This window comes from Motacilla alba, chromosome 1 (genome assembly GCF_015832195.1).
Source record: "Motacilla alba alba isolate MOTALB_02 chromosome 1, Motacilla_alba_V1.0_pri, whole genome shotgun sequence".
In the NCBI taxonomy this organism is placed as follows: domain Eukaryota; kingdom Metazoa; phylum Chordata; class Aves; order Passeriformes; family Motacillidae; genus Motacilla; species Motacilla alba.
The window spans coordinates 23733994-23756220 of record NC_052016.1 but is presented as its reverse complement, the minus strand read 5'-3'; the positions used below and the strand labels follow the sequence as shown (position 1 = coordinate 23756220).

The 22227-nt window shown below is 40.8% G+C and overlaps 1 protein-coding gene across 5 annotated transcripts in view; it reads left to right on the top strand.

The window, feature by feature from the left end:
* The window catches only part of LOC119702185 (amyloid beta precursor protein), a 208268-nt gene that overhangs the window by 144620 nt on the left and 41421 nt on the right, over positions 1-22227 (top strand). For 4 of the 5 annotated variants that reach the window (XM_038139812.1, XM_038139805.1, XM_038139786.1 and 1 more), the window contains 4 exons: positions 4566-4640; positions 4814-4972; positions 15841-15969; positions 18038-18137. In XM_038139812.1, the coding sequence (XP_037995740.1) occupies positions 4566-4640; positions 4814-4972; positions 15841-15969; positions 18038-18137 (463 nt within the window). The remainder of the gene's footprint in view (positions 1-4565; positions 4641-4813; positions 4973-15840; positions 15970-18037; positions 18138-22227) is intronic. The other variant, XM_038139797.1, reaches the window with a different exon arrangement.

The window sequence follows — 22227 nt, the reverse complement described above, 5'->3', positions numbered from 1 at the left end:
AGGCTCTAAGGCCTGAGTTTTGAAGAAGTTTGACTTTGAAATGGCTTGCTGCTTATATCTCAATCAGAAGCTGTTATTTTCTCTGTACAAAGACTCCAACCCTTGAAGAGCCCTAAATCTGTATGTTTTTCATAGGTCTGTGCTGTCAACAGAGGAGAATAGGTTTTTAAGTGCAAAGGCCAAATTCAGCCTTCTTCTGCACGCACATGTGTAACTGGGGAATTTTTTCTCATCCTTGCTCTTTGGGGCCCTCTGTAGCGCTATGGCTTATTTCTCACTCACTAATTCCTGAAGCAATGACTTTTGGTGGGAGCAGAGGTTCCCTGTGGGTGGTAGCATGGCCCATGGCTAGCTGTATCTTCAGTTGGTGAGCACACGCACACAGATACTCTCAAGCATTGAAGTCTTCTCAGTTAACAAAAATCCATCACTCAGGTCACAGCAGTCCTTACAGGAATATTGTTTCTGCAAACAGCTGTGTAATTCTGTTTTTTTTCAAAACCTTTCAGTTTTGTGGCAGCAGAGCTGAACTCTGAGGCCACTAATTTACATCCCTCCCAACTAGCTGTATAAGCTGTCAGTTTATCATCCTGCCTTCCATGCCTTAAAAGGTTTAATGAAATAAAATGGACACAGACGGACCTGGTGTGGCCAAAGGTCCTCTTAATTACATTACCCACAGCGCTTATTTTTGTCATGTGGATTAGCAGAGGGTTAGTTTGGGGGATAAAGATGGTGAGGCAACTCTTGTTCTGAAAATCCATAACTGCTCTTTCAGAGTAAAAAAATTAGGCAAATGTCAGAGATATGATTTTAAGACAGAAAGGGAGAAGAGGAAGAAGAAAAACATAAAGTTGCTAATCTAGGACAATGTTCAAGCTTGAGCACATCATTGTAGTTTATGACTTGGCTTAGTGCCATAATTTCTGGGCCTTCTGTAAGTTCACACCCTGTTACTGTCCTCTCTAATCACAGAGGAGCAAAGAGAACTAACTCTGTGAGTAAAGCAGAAAGAACCCTGAATATTCATTCAAATATTGGTTCAAATATTTCTCAGAACGGGATAAAACCCAGAATTGGTTAGATGTTGATACCAAAAAATTGATATATTTTATATGAAAGAGGCAGAGAGGAAGGGAAAGAAAAGGAAAGAGGGGGGCTGGACGAACAGGGAGAGTGACAGAAATGAAGTAGAAGCATATCACCCTCCGTGGGTCCCAGTGATGTCTCATTGTTCCCCTCCATCTGACTTTCTTGGAGGTGAGGGCCCCCTGCTGAAAAGCATAGAATCCCATGGATTAATACACATTTGGGCAGATGGGAACACACAGGTACCTCCCTGAGGGGGGCCAGTTAGACACTGTCCCTTGCAAGACTGTGGATCTGTTGCATCATGTAGGATCACGTGCAGTGCTCTGGTGCAGGGTCTTGGGACTCCTTTGGGGGTTGTCATGATCCAGCATAATACAGAAGACCAAAGCAAACTAAGCCTCTGTGAATAAAATGGATTGGACCCAGGACAGTTTTAAATATACCCAAAAAATGTGATTAAAACCAAAGGAGGTTAGATGTTGCCAAAAAAACTTGATATATTTTATTTAATAGTAAAAGAGGCAAAGAGAAAGAAAGACGAAGGAAAGAAATAGAAAAAGAGTTGTGCGTGGGGGGTGGAGGGACCAGGAGAGAGTGACAGGACTTAGGTAGGAACATATCACCCTTCTGGAGGTCCCAATGACATCTTGTTCTTCTCCTCCATCCCATCTTTTTGGTGGTGAGGGTCCCCCGCCACGGTGGCACCAAAAAGTATAGAATCCCATGGATTAATACACATTTGGGCCAGGTGGGAATGCCCAGGTGCCTCCCCTAAGGGGGCTAGCTTTGACACTGTCCCTTGCAACACTGTGGATCTGTTGCATCATGTTGCAGTGCTCTGGTGCAGGGTCTGGGAACCCCTTTTGGGGGGGCCTTTGATGGGCCATGATACCCCTCCACCTGTCCTTCATGTGGGTGTGGATTTTCCTAGAGTAAAGGGGCCCCTGGGCTCCTCTGCACAGTGGTGGATGGGCATGCACTGCCTCTCACCAGAGACTTTTTCTACATACAGCCAAACCCCTCCTCCTCCCCCACTTTGGGTGTCTGTGCAAGCCTGGCAGCAGATAAGCCTGGGACCATAGACTCCACCCCTGAAGGTGGGCCCTGCAGTGGATGCTCTTCCAGATGCTTTGAACAATAGTGTCACTTTTCTTATCTCTGTTCCTTAGGAGGTTTAACTCACAGTTCAGGGTTTTGCTAAGGAGGCCCATGCAGGATGGGCTTGGATGGTCTTCTGTGCAGCTTTTGTTACGTACTTTTGCTATAATAAACAAAGCCATAAAATTTCAGTCTCTGACACATCCTGCCATCAGTGGCATCTCAAGTCTCTGGAAAGATGCTGCCTATGTACACAAATTATTTTCTCAGCTCCCACAGTCATATGGCCTAAGCACAATTAAGAGCTGAATGCTTAATGCACACTGAATACACAGCAGCACTCTGAGAATTAATATGTTTTTTCCAGAACACATCACTGTGCTCTGAATTGTGGTGTCAATTATTATCATCTAGTTCTGTTTTGTCAGAGAATCAGTGAAATCTCCTGTGCCAAAGTATTGCAATAGTAGCAGGTGGGGGGTGACCTATAACTTCAGTGCGCTGCCCATCATGTTCTCTGTCATTAGTTCCTTGCTACAACTCCTTGCAAATTTTGTTTTCCTGCTGCCTTAAAGCTTGGCTTCAATTTAAACATCAGTGGGTATTGTCTGATGAGAAGATAATGTAAACTGAAGAGGCAGTTTTAGGCTGACAGTTACATTGGTTGGAGTACAGTTAGTTCTTGGGACTTAAATTTCAGCTTAGGTTTCAGTAAAAGAGTGGGGTGAGATAAAAACTGTGATTATATTTAGTTTCAGGTCTCTGCTTTTAACTGCTGCCTAACCATGAACCTGGTGAAGCCAAAAAGCAGGCAAAACAATTTCTCAAATTTTTTCACCAAAAAATTTAAAGTTTACAGCATCCCACTAGCTTCCCAGGAGATAAGTCTCCATTCTTTTGGGCTGTTATTGAGGCCAGAATGTCTTACAGATAAATAATTTTGCTGACAATTGTTGATCTGTTGAGTTGATCTGTTTTTACCATAACTGATGTATTGCTGTCTTGAGATACACTCTAGGGTTTGGGGTGAAAAGGAAGATTTAAACTTGGCAACAAAACCCCATACATTGAGTTGTGTTGGAGTGCAGATTTCAGCCTGCTGGGTAATCCTACAACCCTGTATAGAACTGAGAGGTATTACATTTTAAGGCCTGGGAATTGTAAAAGTCTCCTTTGAGCCCAGGTTTGTGTGGGTTTTGTTTTTTTTTAAAGGCACAGGCTCAGCCGGGTACCCTTAGGCACCACCAGCATTTTCCAGTCTGCTCATCAAAGAGCCTGATTAGCAATGTCTGGTGTGGTGTGTGGAAAAATTGGGAAAAACAGGAGGTGAGTGCTGGAGGCTCAACTTGCAAACATGAGACACAGCAGTTCTTATTTCTCATGCCTTTGGTATTGGTCTTGGTAAAATTTCAGTTGTCCATGTGGACTCTCAGCTTTTTTAAAAATTATCTTGACAATTTTTATTAAATGAGGTGAAAGTGTGTGTTTTATTGGGAAAGGAAGGAAAGGAAATGCACATTGTGAGTAATTGCTTATAGGTTTCTTATCATGCTAATCCTGCACATAAATAGTCACCTATTTGTGTGCACTTCATTCAGTGGGAACAATTGTTCTTATATAAAATATATTATCTGAGGAGATTGTTGTTGAGGTGTGAAATGAATGATGCCTACAGACAACAGAAAGGTTTCAGATCTCATGGACAACAGGTTAACCCACTCCCTGACTATTGAAACACTACTGCTCTGAGTTACAGGAAGAGGAGGCTTCTCACATTGCTGAAAGAAATGACACTGAAAGATCTCCTACATTATTTTTCAAGTGTTGTACTTGAGATACATATTCAGTTCTTGGAAGTGTTTCTACAACCCCTGTTTCTGGACAAATAGCTGGACTAGCACAAATTATGTGTAATTTTTGATCTGCCCTACTCAGGCCAGTGATGCAGTCTGAATAAATTAAAAGCTGGTGCCAAAAAAGGTGGCATGATTCAATTGGAATGAGTTCAAGGTGTGAAATTTACACCCTTGGACAAAAAGAGTGGAATCTGTTTTCTTTCTGTCTGAGATGAAAAGGATTGGTGTGTTTTCCCGTGGAGATCTCCACTTCCCTTGCTTGAAGCCTGGTTAATGTGTTCCTTCACAGCGGAGTTGTGAGAGCTTGGCACAGTGTACTTGACACACAACTACTGTCTTTTTTTAATTTAATAACAGGATTCTACCTTCATAAAATGTTGTAACTGCCTTTATTTTTAAAGTTAAAAAGAGGAGAGGAATGTAAAAATATGACTCTTCGAGCTGCAGTGCTTGGCTACTGCTAAGCCATGGGACAAGGGAGGAAAATAGCAAAGTCACACTCCTTATTTTATTCATTAGGTCATGAGAGAGTGGGAAGAGGCAGAACGCCAGGCAAAGAGCTTGCCAAAGGCCGACAAGAAAGCTGTTATCCAGGTAAAGGAAAATGCAACCACAACCATCTGGAGCCCCAGTTAAGATACAAGGGGTGCTGGGTGTGATGTAATTTAATAATCTACTTTATGGAGATTTCCTGTTATTCTCTACTCTTTTTTTCCTGTCTATGCTGATGTCTTCTCTGTTTCTGTTGTGATTGATGGTTTTTTCAGCATTTCCAGGAGAAAGTGGAATCACTGGAACAAGAAGCAGCAAATGAAAGACAGCAGCTTGTGGAGACTCACATGGCACGAGTGGAAGCCATGCTGAATGACCGTCGACGCATTGCTCTGGAGAACTACATCACAGCCCTGCAGACTGTCCCGCCCAGGGTGAGTATGATAGCAGAGGCTCTGCCAGCTGTGTCAAAATCATTGTAGTTGTCCTGGGGGAAATGCAGATGTGCCCAGGTGCAGTCTAGCTCTGGAGCCAGGAGCTCATTGTGCAAGAGCTGTGACAGCAGTCAGCAGACAGTTTGTCTAAATGCATACACAAGCTCCCCATGTGAATACCTGTTGATGGATAGATGCATAATAAAGATACTTAAGCAAATAACGTGGAAGTGATTTGGTTGTCAGAAATTGTAGCGGTTCACAGATCCTGCAGGAGGATGGTATCCCTCCAAGTAATGCACATTAAGATACTTCATCATGACAACACGGAGCTTAAAGATAGGATGGTTGTGATTTTTTCTTTTGTTTGTTGAACTGTTGTGAAGGATTTTTTGAGGATTGTTAGATGGCATGAAGTTAGCACACTAGCAATTCGAAGTTGTGTGCTTTTGATGGGTGTAAACATGTACCTTCAGAATGCAGATTGAGTGGAATTTAATGACTTTATATCTCTGATACTTGTTTCAATACCACAATAGCTGGTCAGTGACCTCCAGAGGAAGAGACTGCAAAGATACCGGGGGAAAGCAGTTTTATGTATCTCTGGCCTCTTGAATACTTCCTTGATGGAAGAAACATTGTTACACTGTGAGTCTTTTAGTGAATTTGACCTTACAAGGAGTTACACCAATATGGCTAACATGATTACATTACATATTATTAGTAAATTTCCTTCTGAGGAGAAACCTGCATATTTGATGACCATGGAGAAGAGAGCATTTTCTTAGTTCTTTATCATTGTCATCATAACTGAACCTTTTTCTCTGTCCCATGGTACAAAACTCTCTTGCTTTTACCATGTCTGCCAAGTAAAAATTAAAATCTTTCACTTAGGTAAAAGTGTTGAGGGGTTACTTCAGGATAGTTGTGTGAAGAGTTTCCATTTTGCAGTAGTAATTTGTGGAAAATTAAGCTAGTTAATGTTAGATTCGTTGAGGATGTTACTTGGCCTGAGTGTGAGTTGCATGTTATAACCTCTTACCGCAGTGAGGGTTGTGAAAGGCTTGAACTCATTAGGAAATAGTCATAAGCTGGTATGCAGCTTCTTTTAAGTAGCTGGAGTGTGGCTCAGAACTGAGGTAAGTATATGGACTGGCTGTGGGTCATGTTTGCCTTCTTGCACTGTGGGTTTGGGTAGTTCACCTAAGGTAGGGTTCCACATTTGGCTTTGGAGCCAAGCTTTCCTGCTTTGAAGTTCGGCCTTGTACAAATGTAATCCTGTCTGAAAAGTACCCCAGTAAAATTACTTGATTTCAAGCTGTATATGTGTCAGGCTGGAGGCTTGGTTGTTCAGATATCTGTGGTTGTTGAAGGGTATGATGGGGACCACACGTAACATCAGGAGGGTCTCTACAGCTGACAAAATGTGGAATGCAGAGGACACAAAGTGAACTTCAGCTGCAGAGTCCTCTTAACGGAAAAAATGTTAAGTGACTCTGGGACCAGAAAAACTTGCATTTTGTGCTTATGTAGCTTGTAGTCACCTTCCAGGACATTTAAATTACTGATACGTTTCCTATGTCAAGGGGAGAGAACCAGGCCTGAAAGGTGACATTAGTCTAGTAAAAATAAGTTTTGAAGGAACTGTTTGAAAGACTGAAGTAAATCCTATATTGAGTATATGTCCTACAAAAGCTAATAATTCTGAAAGGAGCAGACAGCAAGCATGGAGGTAACATTAGCTGAAAGTGCTACCAGACAGGGACTCATCTCAAAATAACAGGGGTGAACAGTTTAAAAAATAATGTCTTTAAACAAGTCCTTGTTCAGTCTTGTAGATGGTCTTGCCTTAGCATTTTTTGGTGTGCTCTGTAGCTGATGACAGCTGAGGTGTTGAACTGCTGGTCAGGTGCATGCCAATGCACTTGAAAACTGACCTTGAATTCAGCAGGATGTTTGTCTAGTTGTATTGAAAGAGAGGAGGAGGTTTTGAAGGAACTTAGGAATAAAAAGAGGATGTATCATCTTTGGAAGGAGGGTCATGTGTCCCAGGAAATATTTAAGGGGGTTCCTAGGGCATTTTCTTAGGCCACAAAGGGCCTTTAGGGAAAAGGACTCAATAGTGCTGTCTGATTTTGTGTCAGTAATTGGTGTTGAGAGTCCTTCTCTTGGATCATCATCATCCACTGGCCGATTGGTTTTGGTTGTGTGTTTCTTGCTTCCTGTGGTAGGAGCAACAGCCATTGGTTGAGACTCACTGTTTGGTTTAGCTATGGGCTTAGGTTTACTGTCTGGTTTAGCTACAGCCTGAGTAGCTGGGGTGTTAGGTGCAGTCTTAGTGACTGGGGTAGCTGCTGATTTATCCCTCTGCCCCCCTGCCTATATCTGCTACCCTACAGTATCTAGCAGCATGTGATAAGCATATGCCAGGGCCCAGCCTATTGCAATGATCCTTTTCTCCTTAGATTCATCATGGCACTTCTTTTTCAAGTATTTCCATTTCCATTTCCTCAGCTAGGTTCTGTATTTTTTCACATGGCAAGCGCCAGGCTGTAGGGTCAGAAAATTCCTTGAGGGTTTGGCCCATATCCTCCCATTTCCCACACCACTTAGGATTTTCCATACCTGGGTCTATTTCTGGGCCAGGGGTCTCATCAGCTCCTTTGGATATCTCAGCCCTCATTGTAGACAAACTGCAGGCCATACAAAGAAAGCTTACCAGATTAAGTACCAGGACAGTGGCATCTTTAACATTCAGGGGAAACTGAACATTCTCAAAAAGTGACTTAACAGATTCAAAGGAGAAGAAGGAAAGGAAAGGCTGAAAAGGCCCCCAGCTTGCAAGGCTTGCAAAATCCCCTGCTCCTCCTCTAACAAGCTGGGTGCAATTACTAATAAATCCCCAAAACTACTAGGAACTGGAACTAGGACGCAGGGTAGGATGAAGAAACCGTAAACGATACATATCTTGAACAGACTCCAGTACCTTTATAAACTCCCTATAAATCATTATCACCAAGCCCAGCACATAGCTATTGTAATCCATGCCCCTCTATTGTAAAAACTATATGAACAATTATGTTTATTATGTGTTATGAACAATTTTTGGGTAAGAAAATAAGCCTAGGGACCAGAAATGTATGAAAACCTCAAAAATGCCTAGAGACCAGAAACACATGAAGGCCTCCACCCAGAGAGACATCATGAATCAAGCAACATGGTTACTGACTGCTTTACCCCAATACAGAGTAAGTACAACCAAAATGCAATTAGTACAGGTTTGTCCCACTTTCTCAAGCCACGTGTTGGCTGCCAAAAATTGTATTTGTCCTGGTTTAGGACAAATTTGGGAGAAGACCTCCAAAGGGGTTCCTCTAGAGAGCAGATTCAAGTGGCCCCTCCCCCAGCTGGTTCAGGAAAAGATTTCCTTGGAGAAAAGTTGAAAAAGATTATTTATTTAACAGGCAAAGCATTCACCCACACAAAAATTGAACAATATTAAACGATAAAACCTCTTGCCACTCCAAAAGAGATGACAGACTCAGAAAGTCCCTTTGTGGGCTGTAGCTCAGCTCACTCAATCTCTTTTCAGTCCCTCCAGTGCTAGAAATGCTGCAGCCCAGGCCCGGCCTGGTGGGCCACAGGTGTGAGCTGCTGGTGCTCTTCTGGGTGTTCAGTCCAGAGCAGGTTTAAACAGTTCCAAGAAGAAGAAAAACTACAGTCCAGGGAACTTCTCTGCCTTAGCTAGCTAAAAACTAACTGAAATGCAAAGAAGAGCTCTGTCCTGCTGTCTGTCCATCTGCAGACAACACAGTCCAGGAGCAGGAATGTGTAGAAGTTGAGTGCAGTTGCTGAAAACGAACTGTGCATTTCTTCTCTCCCCTTCCCTCTTCATTCTCAGAACCAGTCTTAAAGATACAAAACTTATTTCTGGGCTAAACAGATGAATGGGGATGAATTGTAATTCAGCATCATAAAGTCACCCCAGGACAGGCATGTAGAAAAAAAAAATTAGAGAGACCAAAGCTCAGTTAGAATTTAATTTGGCAACTTTTGTGAAAGATAAAAAAAAAAAAGTTTTACAAATATATTAATGGCAAAAGGAAGGGTAAGAGCAACCATGATTCTCCTCTGGATGTGGGAGGGAATTTAGTGACTGCAGATGGAAAAAAGGCAGAAGTGTTTAACACTTTCTTTGCCTCTGTCTTCAGTGAAAAGACAGCTTGTCCTCAAGATATCTGTCCTCATGGGCTGGTAGGTGGTGTCAGGGAGCAGAACGATCCCCCTGTTATCCAGGAAGAAGCAGGCAAGGAACTGCTGAGCTGCTTAGATGTTCATAAATCTAGAGGATCAGATGGGATTCATCCCAGAGTGATGAGGGAGCTAGCAGATGAGCTTGCAAAGCCACTCTCCATCATTTACCAACAGTCCTGGCTCACTGGTGAGGTTCCAGATAGCTGGAAGCTGGCCAATGTGATGCCCATTCACAAGAAGGGTACAAAGGAGGATCCTGGAAATTACTGGCCAGTCAGTCTGGCCTCAGTGCCTGGTAAGGTTATGGAACAGCTTATATTGAGTGTCATCACGCAGCACATACAGGATGGCCAGGGTATCAGACCCAGCCAGCATGGATTTTGGAGAGGTAGGTCGTATTTGACCAATCTGATCTCCTTTTATAACCTGGTGACCCACCTGGTGGATGCAGGAAAGGCTGTGGGTGTTGTCTATTTAGACTTCAGCAAGGCCTTTGACACTGTCTCCCACAGCACACTCCTGGAAAAGCTGGCAGACCACAGGTTGGACAGGAGCACTCTTTGCTGGGTTAGGAACTGGCTGGATGGCCGGGCCGAGAGTGGTGGTGAGCGGTGCTGCATCCAGCTGGGGGCCAGTCACCAGTGGTGTCCCTCAGGGGTCTGTGCTGGGCCTGTTCTGTTCAATATCTTTATTGATGACATGGATGAAGATATTGAGTCTATGGTTAGTAAATTTGCAGATGGGAGCATATGTTGATCTTTTGGATGGCAGAAGGGCTCTGCGAAGAAATCTGGATCAGTTGGCTGGATGGGCAGAGTCCAATAAGATGAAGTTTATTAAGTCCAAGTGCCAAGTCCTGCATTTTGGTCGCAATAACCACTTGCAATGTTATAGGCTGGGGACAGTGTGTCTGGACAGTGGCCAGGCAGAAGGGGACCTGAGAGTACTAGTTGACATGAACATGAGCTGGCAGACAGCAGTGTGCTCTGGTGGCCAAGAAGGCCAATGGCATCCTCGCCTGTGTCAGGAACAGTGTGGCCAGCAGGAGCAGGGAGGTCATTCTTCCCCTGTACTCAGCACTGGTGAGGCCTTGAGTGCTGTGTACAGTTTTGGGCCCCTCAGTTTGGGAAGGATGTTGAGACGCTTGAGCGCGTCCAGAGGAGGCAACAAGGCTGGTGAGGGGCTTGGGACACAAGCCTTGTGAGGAATGACTGAGGGAGCTGGGGTTGTTTAGCCTAGAGAAAAGGAGACTTAGAGGTGACCTTATCACCCTCTACAACTACATGAAGGGTGATTGTAGCCAGGTGGGGGTTGGTCTCTTTTTCCAGGCAACAACTGACAGAATGAGAGGACACGGTCTTTAGCTGAGCTAAGGGAAATTTAGGCTGGATGTTAGGAAAAAGTTTTTAATGGGAAGAGTGATAAAATACTAGAATGGTCTGCTTGGGGAGGTGGTGGAGTCACCATCCCTGGATGTGTTTTTAAGAAAAGACTGTATGTGGCACTCGGTGCCATGGTTTAGTTGAGGTGGTATTAGGGCATGGGTTGGACTCGATGATCTTAAAGATCTCTTCCAACCTCGTGATTCTGGGTGAAACCTGAGGGAGCAGTGCATAGTAGCTGGATGACCTAATGAGTTAATCCAGTCCACTAACTGCTTTGCAGGATATGGAGCCAGAAGTTTGAATACACTGTGAATCCAAACTTCAGCTGCCTAGCCAAAGAGAAAATGAGCTTAATGGAAAATGCAACTTTGATACCCTAGCTGTATTTCACTCTGGCAGTTTCCTAGTAAACTAAAAGTGCTTTTGATGCAGTTGTGTTTTCTTTGGGAGAGTAATTCATAACCCTACTGATAACTTGTTAAGTATTATTAGAAAAATTGTGGGAGTGGAGGATTCTGGAGTTATCAAATTATTTTTAAGAATCCCCTTCACTGCCTGCTTCAAGTTACATGGTTTGCTATTAGTATGTTTGCTACAAAAATAGATTCTAAATATTTTAAGTGATGGAGTGTCTTTCTCTAAAGTTGTGAGGAAGAATGAAAAAAATAAATTAGACTTTTTTTATGGAAATGCTGCATGCAGTTAGGAGAGTTAAAAAGTCCGTGAATCCTTGGTGAATAGCTCCTGTATTGGATCCAAAACTAACTGCAGGTTTTTTCGTGTGTTACATGGATGATTACCCAGAGCACTGTCAGAGGTGTGCCTCTGAGTACCACTCAGGGCAGCAAAGGAGAGAGGGAGCACACAGAGATGAAATTGGATAGTTTCAAGGTGTACAAGAAAATAAAATTAAGCAAAACCAAATATTGGTACTCTTGTTCTGTTCTCCGAAGCACTGTCATGCAGGCTCCCCAGAAACTCAAAATTTGATCCTCATTCTTGATTCCTGATGCAGCTTAGCTGTGCTGCTGTACTTTGCTGCCTTTGAAAATGGGGTGCAGCTGTTTGGTATCCAGTGTCGAAATAGTATATTGTTTCATCATCCTTGGTGGGCTTACTACAGGAAAGGAGGATTAGGGGCAGCTGGAAGCAATATGCATCTAGTTTTTAAAACATTTGGATATTTTCCCCTCAATTTTGTACATTAAATAGAAGAATTCAAATCCATCATTCTCTGTGAGTGGATTGATTCTGTAATTTGCTTATATTCCCTCTTTCATGTGCATGTCAAATTTTTGTGGATTTATGTATTCCTTTCTAATCTTTGATGGTAAGAGAGGCACATTATCTGTGGGAAGGTGGTGGTGGGTGACAAAGACAAGCAGAAAAAAAAATGATGAAGGGTTTCAGACAAGGGAAACATACAGGAAAACTTTGAAAGGTAATTAATTAACCTCTTTACTTTGGACATAAAGTGAGCATATAATCCTTAAAATCAGTTTTAAATTCTTCTCCTCTAATTCAGCACTATTTTACTGAAATAGAAATTCTTGCTTAGAAGAGCAGGATTGCGAAGATCAACCCTGTAATGTACGTTATGTATCTGCTTTTTTTTTTCCCCATGTTTTCTTTTTTTTCAGAATTTACTCTGGTACCTTTTATGCTTAGGAGCAGTGCCTATTCACAGAGAGAGTGCAGGGCAGGTTGAAACTAGTCCGGTTTGGCTGTTTGGACAGGGGAGAGGAATCTGGAGAGGGGCCCATGCTCAGTGTCGCAGAGTTGGGGAAGCTCAGAGCATTTCCTGAGTCCAAGGAGGTTGCTGTGGAAATATGCAGCCGGAGGCAGGCCAAAGTGTTACTGCTGAATTCATGATAAAAATCCTCCTGTGCAGCAGGAAACAGCAGTCCAGCTCTAATACTCCACTCTTTAGCTCTGCTTCTCCTAAACTCATTAATTTCCAGCTGTGGACTTCTTCACATATACTTTTTGTGAAATAGCATGGATTTCAGCTCTGTTTTTATACCAAATCAGATTTCAAGTAATGTAGTCAGGTAATTCCATTTTCCAGAGTGTAGTTTTAAACCCTGGCCAGTTTGTTATATCTAGAATTAAGAGTTTTAAAATAGTGAGCAGAAACAAAATTTGTCTTAATTTGTCAGAGTTCAGTAAGTTGAAATACTAAAAAACAAATAATGAGATTGAATCAAATTGTTTTCATTTTATTTGGTCTCCAGAGGAGTCCTTGATAGGGAGGCAAATGTAAGTCTTGGGCATCATTATAGCAATGTGATTTTGATGTGTGAGATAACATCTTTTGTTACAAATTAGTAGAAATTATGAGAAGGCATCTTTAACTCCACAGAATAGGTATCTGGATGGGGATTTATTTGTCTTGCCCATGAGTAAGTGTTTGCATTCATCCTGTTCAACTTTTCTTGAATGTTTCTAAAATGAGCCACTTCTCCATGATGAAACATGACCTGCAAGTTAATAATTTAGCAAGTGAAATATGTACTGAATATGATACACAAGGTATTCAGAATAGTGGAATGAAAAGAAGCAATTGTTGCACATTGCAAGAGCAGTAATTGGAAGGGACAGATGACTGATTTTCCTCTAAAGACAGGGTTAAATAGCATTGTAAAAGTTTCCTCTATGATTTAGAGTGAATTTTGATTGAAATGACAAGCCAGCTTATAATTTCCCATGGAAGTTCCATAGCACAAAGCCAGGAAGTTTTATTTTCAATACACAGATCTGCTTTATTATGGTTTTAGTGTGGTTTCTTTGTAGTAAGTATTTTGGATTTCCACGAGATTTTTTTTTCCATGAGGAGAGATTTTAGCCATGCAAACTACATGTGATGTTTCTATTTTCCAAGCTCAATGAAATAGCGCTGTTTCATCACTCCCTTAAAATCTGAAAGAGCAGATTAGAATCAGTATAGAGATCATGGTGGAGGGACATCTGCATCTTTATATATTTGTATCTATGTGTGTGTGTTTATATATAACTTGCTAGAAACTGGATTATGGGCATTTTAGATCTCATATACAAGACCACTGAATACGACTTGTCTCCTTTTTGAAAGATGAGTCATTCTCTACAGTTCTAGGTAGAACATTAGTTCTTAATGGTGCATTGTCACCCTAGGTGGTCTGTGTAGCCCAGATACATTGTCTGTGAACCTGTCCACAGGTATCAAATGCATGCAAGTCCCTGGGTACTCAGGGAAGCTATATAAAATAGTACTTTGACAACATTGTCCAGCATAAATGGGATTTTAAACTAGCAACTATAGTTGCTAGCAACTAGCAACCCAAAGACATGAGTACATCTTCTGGATGGTTACAATAGCTTCTAAGAAGGACTACAATCAATCTCAGTTGTGCTCAGTTGTAGATAAAAACAGGTGTTTGAATCTGCTGAGAAGGGGGAGTTTTGGAGTGAGTTTGATGGGAGCAAACGGTGTTACAATATGTGCTTAAAATATTTGGTAGGTTCACATCTTATTAGGTGTGTCTTTTTTGCTGCATTTGCCTGAATAGTGTGTGCCATGAGATTGTGGATTTAAGCTTCTTGCCAGCCAGTCCAGAGTTTTGGAGTACATGTATTATTCCTAACTATTATTCCTAACTAATCAGCATAGCCCTAGCCTTTTACCTAACTAATTATTCCAAATTAATCAGCATAGCCCTAGCCTTTTACCTGGACGTGTCTTGGGGGCAAGAACAGCTGAATTATCAGGAAAGGTAGCTACATTTTCTGTCTTCAAAATTTTCTTCTTGTTATTAAACTTTCTGGTATTCTAGCCTTCATTTCAATAGAGCTTTACAGTTGACATTTAAGTTATTTGGCCATTCCCACAAGGTTGTGAGGATTACTCACTTTCCAGCATTTGTCCACAGTTTCTTGCAACTTCGTCTGAGAGTGCTTGGCTTTGGGGACTTTGAGTTATTTCTCTCATGAATGAATTTTCAGCAACACTAAGTTTAATTCTCTGGCAGGATATGGCTTCACATCTCTCTTTCTGTCTGACATTTCTTCTTCAAATAACCTTTGGTTTTGCTTTCCTCAGACATTTTTGAATCTATTGCTTCTCTTAAACCAAAGAGATTCTGAAATCTTTGGATTCCATATCTTAGTATTCATCTCTTGTGTAAATATTAAATCAGTTTAGGCTCTATATTTATCCATGAATCTAGGTCTTCTTAAAACTTCACCTTCACCCACAGTTCTTCCTGCTTTGGAAAGCTGTGCACAGAGCTTCTGACACTTTTTTTATCACTTCCATACCTTCTTCCCTGTGTCATTCTCAGTTCCTAGACAGGCTCTTTACCACTTCTGTTCATTCTTTAATCTGACGCACAGTAAGGTCTTCTTTCTATTCCTTCTCACTGCTCGGCAGCTTCAGGTAGGATGCACAAGCACAGCACCACAAATGGGAATGGAGAGAAGGGGGACTGCATTTCCAGAATCCATGTAATCTCAGAGTTAAACATGGATGTCTTAGCTGGATGCTGGAGATCACTTCCTGTTTTGGCACTGTATTATTGTGCAGAGCAGGAAAATACATAGGAATACATGTCTTAGCCTACAGTGCTCTGCCATCACTGTGTATACTGCCAAGTTCCCTTCAGCTGCTGATCTTTTCTTTCTTTTTTTTTCTTTGTATTCAGTTACATGCCTGAAGGCATATATCCATTAGGTTTTACTAATTAATATTACTTGCAATAGATTTCATATTTTTGCGAAATCTGGCATGTAAGCTGAGAAACTTCAGAAAACTGGGCAGATGTCTCTTTTTTTCTTACGGGTTTTCAGTCAGTTGTGTGTTCTGGATGTGTGTGTTCTGGATGCATATGTTTTGTACCTCAGCTCAGTGGTTCTTTTCCTCTGTTTTCTCCTCTGGTGGAGTAGCAATAGTGACAGGGCAGGAACATTGTGAATTTTTTGTCCTCAAGTTTTGCAGTCAAGTCTGGGGATTGGTTATTCATAGAAACATAGAAATCTGAACATCCTTCTCAGGAACATTATCTACTGCCTACAACTGCTATTTAGTGGTGCATCCTGATGGTATTCAGTTGAGAGGATCTTCCTTATGGTAATCAGAGTTGCCTTCAGAAGATAGCACCAAGGGCTTTTGGTTTGGAATAAATCTCCAACGCAAGAAATGAAAACGTGTCATTCTAAACGGATGGTTTTTTTGTTCTTTTTCTTTCCCTGTAGCCTCGTCATGTATTCAACATGCTGAAGAAGTATGTGCGTGCTGAGCAGAAAGACAGACAGCACACTCTCAAACACTTTGAACACGTCCGCATGGTGGACCCAAAGAAAGCTGCCCAAATCAGATCTCAGGTAATCCCCACTGACGGTTAGTGAGGTCATGTTAGTTCATAACTATTGTGAAATTTCTGTCATCCTATTTTTTAGAAAGTACCCAACACCTTTCCATGGACAGCTTTAAACACAATCAAAACCAATCTGTTTTCCATCAGAAGATTAAGGCAAAGTGATAGAGTAATGTAGGTATGATTTTTCTTCTGAGAAGAACTGAATACAGGTTTTTTTGTCTACCTGGACCATGAGTCAGTCATGGGCATGTTCTGAGGAGCCTTCCAGAGCATTAATGCTGAGAGCCTTTGTTAGTACTTTGGTAAATAATGCCTCTGAGAAAACATCAGTATTAGATTTAGCAACAACACATGGTTGTGCTATTCTCAGCTGAAGTGACAGAACCAGAAGGGGTGTAGCCATCTGACTGTGACCAACCTTTCTACAGTCATTGCAGAGGCACTTGTAATGTCTATAAATGTGATTACTGCGATGCTCTCAAGTTTAATGTGTTCTTTTAAAACAGACACTGTTGTTCATGGCATTTAACTGCTGAATGTTACTATAGTCCTCAATGCATATGTTTTGGAACATCTTTTATCTTGTCTTCATAAATCATAGAGGGCAAGAAAGCAGAAAGAAAGCACCCAAGATTGAAGATGTAGTTGGCTTTCAAAACAGCAATTAAAATTGGAGTCATAATGGATAAGCTGTAAAAACAGTGTGCTGGAATCTGTGGAATCTGCTACTGTTCCCTCTATAGAATTCAGTGGCAGGCACTGTTCCAGCCACAGTTTTTGAATTGACTGACATCACTAAAAGAAAAATCAAAACCATGTACCTCCCTGGATAGCAGATTAGATTTTCAAACATCTGTTTCAGCCAAATGTGTACATTGAGATCATGCTGTCTTGAAATTGCTGGAGTGAGAAATGCACACTTCTAAAAGTCTTCTGCAGTGACTATTGTCTTTGCCTTTACTTAAGCAACTATCATAACTTTTTTTTTCCAAGTCTCATTGCATTATTTAATAACAAAAATCAGTGAAATTTTGCAGAGTGCAGGTTATGTGGCAGCACTAGTGAAGAACAGAAACTGACATATAAGTACAAGAAGTGCAGTGTATTGTCTAACATGTCATTGTAGGAATGAGTATTGATATAGCTGGACACATCTCTGTGTCTAGAATTGGTCAGATGGTTGGGGAAATGTGGCCTGGGAGTTAGGTTTGTGAAATGTTTCTCAGTGGAAAATGGAAAACAAAATATTTAGTTCAATAGCATAAATATTTAGATTTGAAGAAATCATGCTGCTGTTTCATTAAAATTGCTGTCTGCAACTCATTTTACTTGTTAGGCCTAATTATCTTGTCAGTCTTCTAAGATGCACCTCCATTTCTCCTTCTACTGAAGAAAGGTGATACTTGTGAAGAGTAGCCTGGGGGAGCACGTATCATATGATGTATCATATGATATGTATCATACTCGTAACAATGAGAGGGCACTTGAGGCAATAGAGCTGTAATCGTATGAGAGGATGCAGTAATGCTTCTGGGTGGAAATATTTTTGTTTGCAGCTGAAATGTTTGCAATTTGTAAATGTTACCTTTTTCTTTTTCTTTGGAGAGGTGTTTCTTTTCTCAGTATTTGGATTAAGGAAAAAAAAATCCAAACACCTGAAACATTTTGATGCAGCAATCGCTGTGCCTCACTTGGTTTACATGTTATGTGAAAACTTATGAGTATGGGCAAATGTAAACTTTGCTGAAAGAAGAATGAAGCTGTGGATTTTTGCCACAATAGCTGCTTGTGTGCATGTTCTGCCCCACAGCAAATGTAAACCCCCTACTTCAAATTACTGCATTTCCATGGGATTTCAGGTAGCTATGGAAGAGCATCTAGAATGGTATTTTTGAGCAGCTGTAGGAGAGAGGTGAGTTTTGTGATAGGTTTGACAGTTTTGAGATATAGATCATATTTAAATCTTATACCTGCACAAGTGAAAATGGTCTTGCTTCCTATATCTATGAAATTTGTGATAATGTCAAATTATCCATAGTATTCCCCTCCTTCGAATACTTTTGTTTCCGTAGGTTATGACACATCTACGTGTGATATATGAACGCATGAACCAGTCTCTCTCCTTCCTCTACAATGTGCCTGCTGTGGCAGAGGAGATCCAGGATGAAGTTGGTATGCAAACTACTAATGTAGAAAAAGACATATATTTCTGTGATAAGAAATTACCACCAAAAGCATTGATGGTATCAATGGTATGCCTATTGATATACTACCTCAGTTGAAAAATAGAAGAGTAAGCCTGACAACATTCCTAAATTTTGAATTAAATTATAATGAACCCTTGGAAGACAAATCCTGTATAACCCATGCAGTGGCATCATCATACTACTGTAAATGTCTTCCCTGAAATATGTTAACTGACATTTGGAGCCTTCCATGCTATAGGGGTGCAGCAATTGACAATGAGATTTAGGCAAACCGTATCCTTTGGATATTTAGTTTACCTGGTAAGTATTTACATTATATTGACCATTTGGAAATCCCACAGCTAAAAAATTGGTTGCAGAACCAAGCAGCTGAGAAAAGTGTAGGTATCAACTTGGCAGTATCCTAGTGGTCATGCATTTTAGTTCTTGGTTAGTTATCAAATTGATATCTCTGCATCTCCCTTTTTTTCCAGCATACAAGCTGGACTGTGGATGAATCCAATAGAAACAGATCTCTTTTTTGCCTCTTGTTTGCCTCTTCCCTGAGAGCTGTAATGCCAGATAGCTGTGAGGGAGAATGGCTTTTCCTTCCATCCAGATTCCTGCCCTTGGCTGTGGCATTGCTGCAGCACAGAGATCTCCAGTACAGTGCTCACACTTTGCCATTCGCTTCTATTGCAGCAAGGCGACTGCACTCAGTTTTGGACATCACGCTGCTAATGTTTGTCTTTTAACAAAAATAACACATGGTTAAATGTAAAGGTCAGAGATGGGACAGTCACTTTTGGAGCAGCTTTTTGCACAAGTTGTGGCAGTAAGTGGCAGTTAATGTAATAATTTCTCTAGTAACCAGGGTCAGCTGAATAAATAAGTCATCGATTTCTTCAAAACATGAGGGAGGGAGGTGTGCCACTGCAGTAAGGATTAGGATGCATTTAAGACACAGGGAGGGATGGACAGGGAGTAGTGGTGGATTCATTTGCCCAAAGTATGAATTATGATGGAGATATGCTTCTGCTTGAGAGGGCTGGAGATGAGATCAAGAAATAGTGGAAGGGACTGGGAGGCAGCCAAAAGATAAACTGGTTAGTAATTGTCCTTAGCTGTGTGTTTCTATGCTCCACAATTATGAGGCACAATCAACAGTCTCAATCTGTGTATGTAGTCACTCAGGGAGGAACAACATCTTATTGATAATTTGAAAGCATATAATTTCTGTAGAAAGAAGGTGTTAGTACTGTGAGGTCTTTGAGATGCTCAGTTAGTTTTCTTTTTGCACTGCTATCCTTCCCTTGGGGGTTTTGCTTCAAATTTCAATTTCTTCTTGGTAATGTTAGTGCTTGTCGCTGAAGACATTCTTGTAAATTTTGTTCTCCTTTCTATGTACTGAAGTGGAACAAGAATTCCAGAATCTTGGAAGTGGCATGAGACCAAAAGTCTAGTAACTGCTGAGTGGTTTGCAAGAATCTGACTCTTATTCTCAAATGTAATACTAATTTTAGGGGCAAAAAAAGAGCCTAAAATTACTAAGGTATTATTTCCTATTAAGTTGATAGCAGCTAAGAAATGACAAAGAAAGTGTTTGTTACAGTCTCCTGAGCAGTTTTTCCTTACCTTGATTAATTTTTTTTTCTTTTGTGGTTTAGGCTATGCTAAAAACTGTTCAATGCATTGCAAAGTTTAAAACAATTAAAACGAAGTTCTCGTAATTGGGAGTTACTAAGCAGCACAAATTAAAGTACTGTCTTTTCTGGGTAAAATATCAGATCTAGATAAAATAGTTTTCCATAATGCAATGTCTTTCAGTACCAATGGTCTTTTTGTTGATAATACTGTCTGTATACTTTGTTTTATATGTTGATTTAAATGAAAGTTTGTGGAGCTCATTCCCATGTGTTCAAGAAGACAGTATCCTTCTAGTTTTGAGCCTTCTAGCTCTGATCAGCCTGTTTCAAATTGTCTTCTGAAATTACTGAATTTCTTAGTCTCTGTACTTTCCTAAACCCATGGAAAAGGACATCTATTACAGCTACAAAATTTGTGGAGAAGTAAACTTTTAATAAAACTTCACTTTGTAGCATTCCCAAGAAGTATTACAACTCTCATTAAAAAGACTGGTGTTTGATTAATACCTTTTGTTGGAACCATTGACTTAGACAGTCAGTAGGAAATTTGAAAAATGAACGAGGTAAGAACGTCTCACACAGAGTGTCTGACTAATGAATTACATGTAAAGGAGACATGATTGAAAATAGTTTTAGTTCATTTTCTTTCTTGATTATAGTTTTACTTTCTAGTTCCACTCTGCCGTAGAGTTCTTCATGAAAAGTTTTTACCTTGAGGAATGGAGAATCTTTGCTTTAGACAACAGAGCTCTGACAAAGGTAGTATTTCCCTGAATCGAGCAAGTAGCTCTGTAAGCAGCAATACAAATGAGATCTAGTTTGCTGTGAATGTGTCCCATGGGTTTAATTCTTCTTACATATAATGTGGTGCTGTTTTTCACTCTATTTTTCCTATTGCTAAAAATATTATGACCTATTTTTGCACAGTTAATCAGATAAATCACAGTCTAGCTGTTGGACATTTGGAGTTTCCTTAAAATACAGACTATGTTTGCAGTTTCTACCTTAAAAGGCAGGCTTACAGCCATTGTTTTAATGTGCAAAATCCAAAATAAAAAATCCAGCTTCTGTGCTTAAAGCAGGCTTTTATGCCTTTTAAGAGCAGCCTTCTCTTGTTATTTTCGTAAGTCCAGCAAAGATGGTGGTAGGAATTTAGGGTAAAATTTAACAGAGTTTTAGTCCTTACCTGCAGGTGTCCATCACCAGCTGATGTGGCTTTAACAGTGGGTGTCATAGGAGCATATAGATAGTTGGAAGACTCACAGCACTCCAGAGGGTAGAAAACAGCACTTAAATTAAGTGAGGGCTTTCATCCTAAGCATTTGAGCAATGCGTAATGTGCAAACCCTTATGTGCCCCATAAGGATTTCAGGCACAGTAATGTAGTAGCAAATTTCAGATGTGTGAGAAAGGATATTGCTGACTGTCTCTTTTTCATGTTGGGGCAGAGGAAAAGTAGCCAGTCTTAGAGTTGCAGAAAGAGTCACCTGATCATGGTTGTTCTGAAAAAGCTTGGAAAGAATAAGCAGGTCATTTGGGTAGAGACTGGCATTCTGGCTGCAAATGATTTCTCAAGGGACAGTGATGCAAATGTGTTAAAAAAGAGGTTGCTCTTGGCGATTGATGTAGTTCTTGGTGATAAATGGAGTTTCTTATGAGTAGGAGTATGCCCCATGAATAGGAGAGTAGCACAAAAAGAAATCTGAGCAGATTATTTGCCTGCCTAGCTATTTGTACTCACCTTTTCTCTCTTATAAATCTCATATACTATTTAACACGTATGGAAACCCAGAAAAAGCAATAGTAGGCTTTAAATGAAATCAGCAGTCCCATCCAGGAGCACATCCCGCTTTAAATCCTTATTTGATTAGATTGCTTATCTATCTATGTAAAAGGCAATTTATTGCAGAGAGTGGCACAGCAGGCATAGCTTCTGAATCAGAAACTACGTCAGAGCTTAGTGCATCAGTCATGTGGGTAGGCAGTGATCTGAATTTTTAATTCTGTGTTTGCTACTTGTTTCCAAATTGATGTCCTCAGCTTCCACTTTTCTAGCCTGCCACTGAGGAAATATTAAGCACTGTAGTAATACCTCAGCAGTATTGTACCTAAGCTCAGAAGCATTCAGTTATGAGCAATAAGTAAAAGAATATTATTTCAACTGTCCCTTGACAAATAAAATCAAACTATTATTATTTTATTATTCTGTTCCACTCTGCCTGTCCTGTTGTTCTGCAGCATTTTCTGGATGCCACACGCACATTACTTGTCTAGGAGAGAAGGCAAACCCAGGCTGACCCCTAATCAGGGCCTGCTTTCACGTATATATAGTGTACTGTGGGTCAGGTGCTATTTAGACATTTGTGTGCTCCAACTTAGCATGACAGAATTTGAAACAAGAGACATTTGCCTCTTGACATTTGCCTTGCA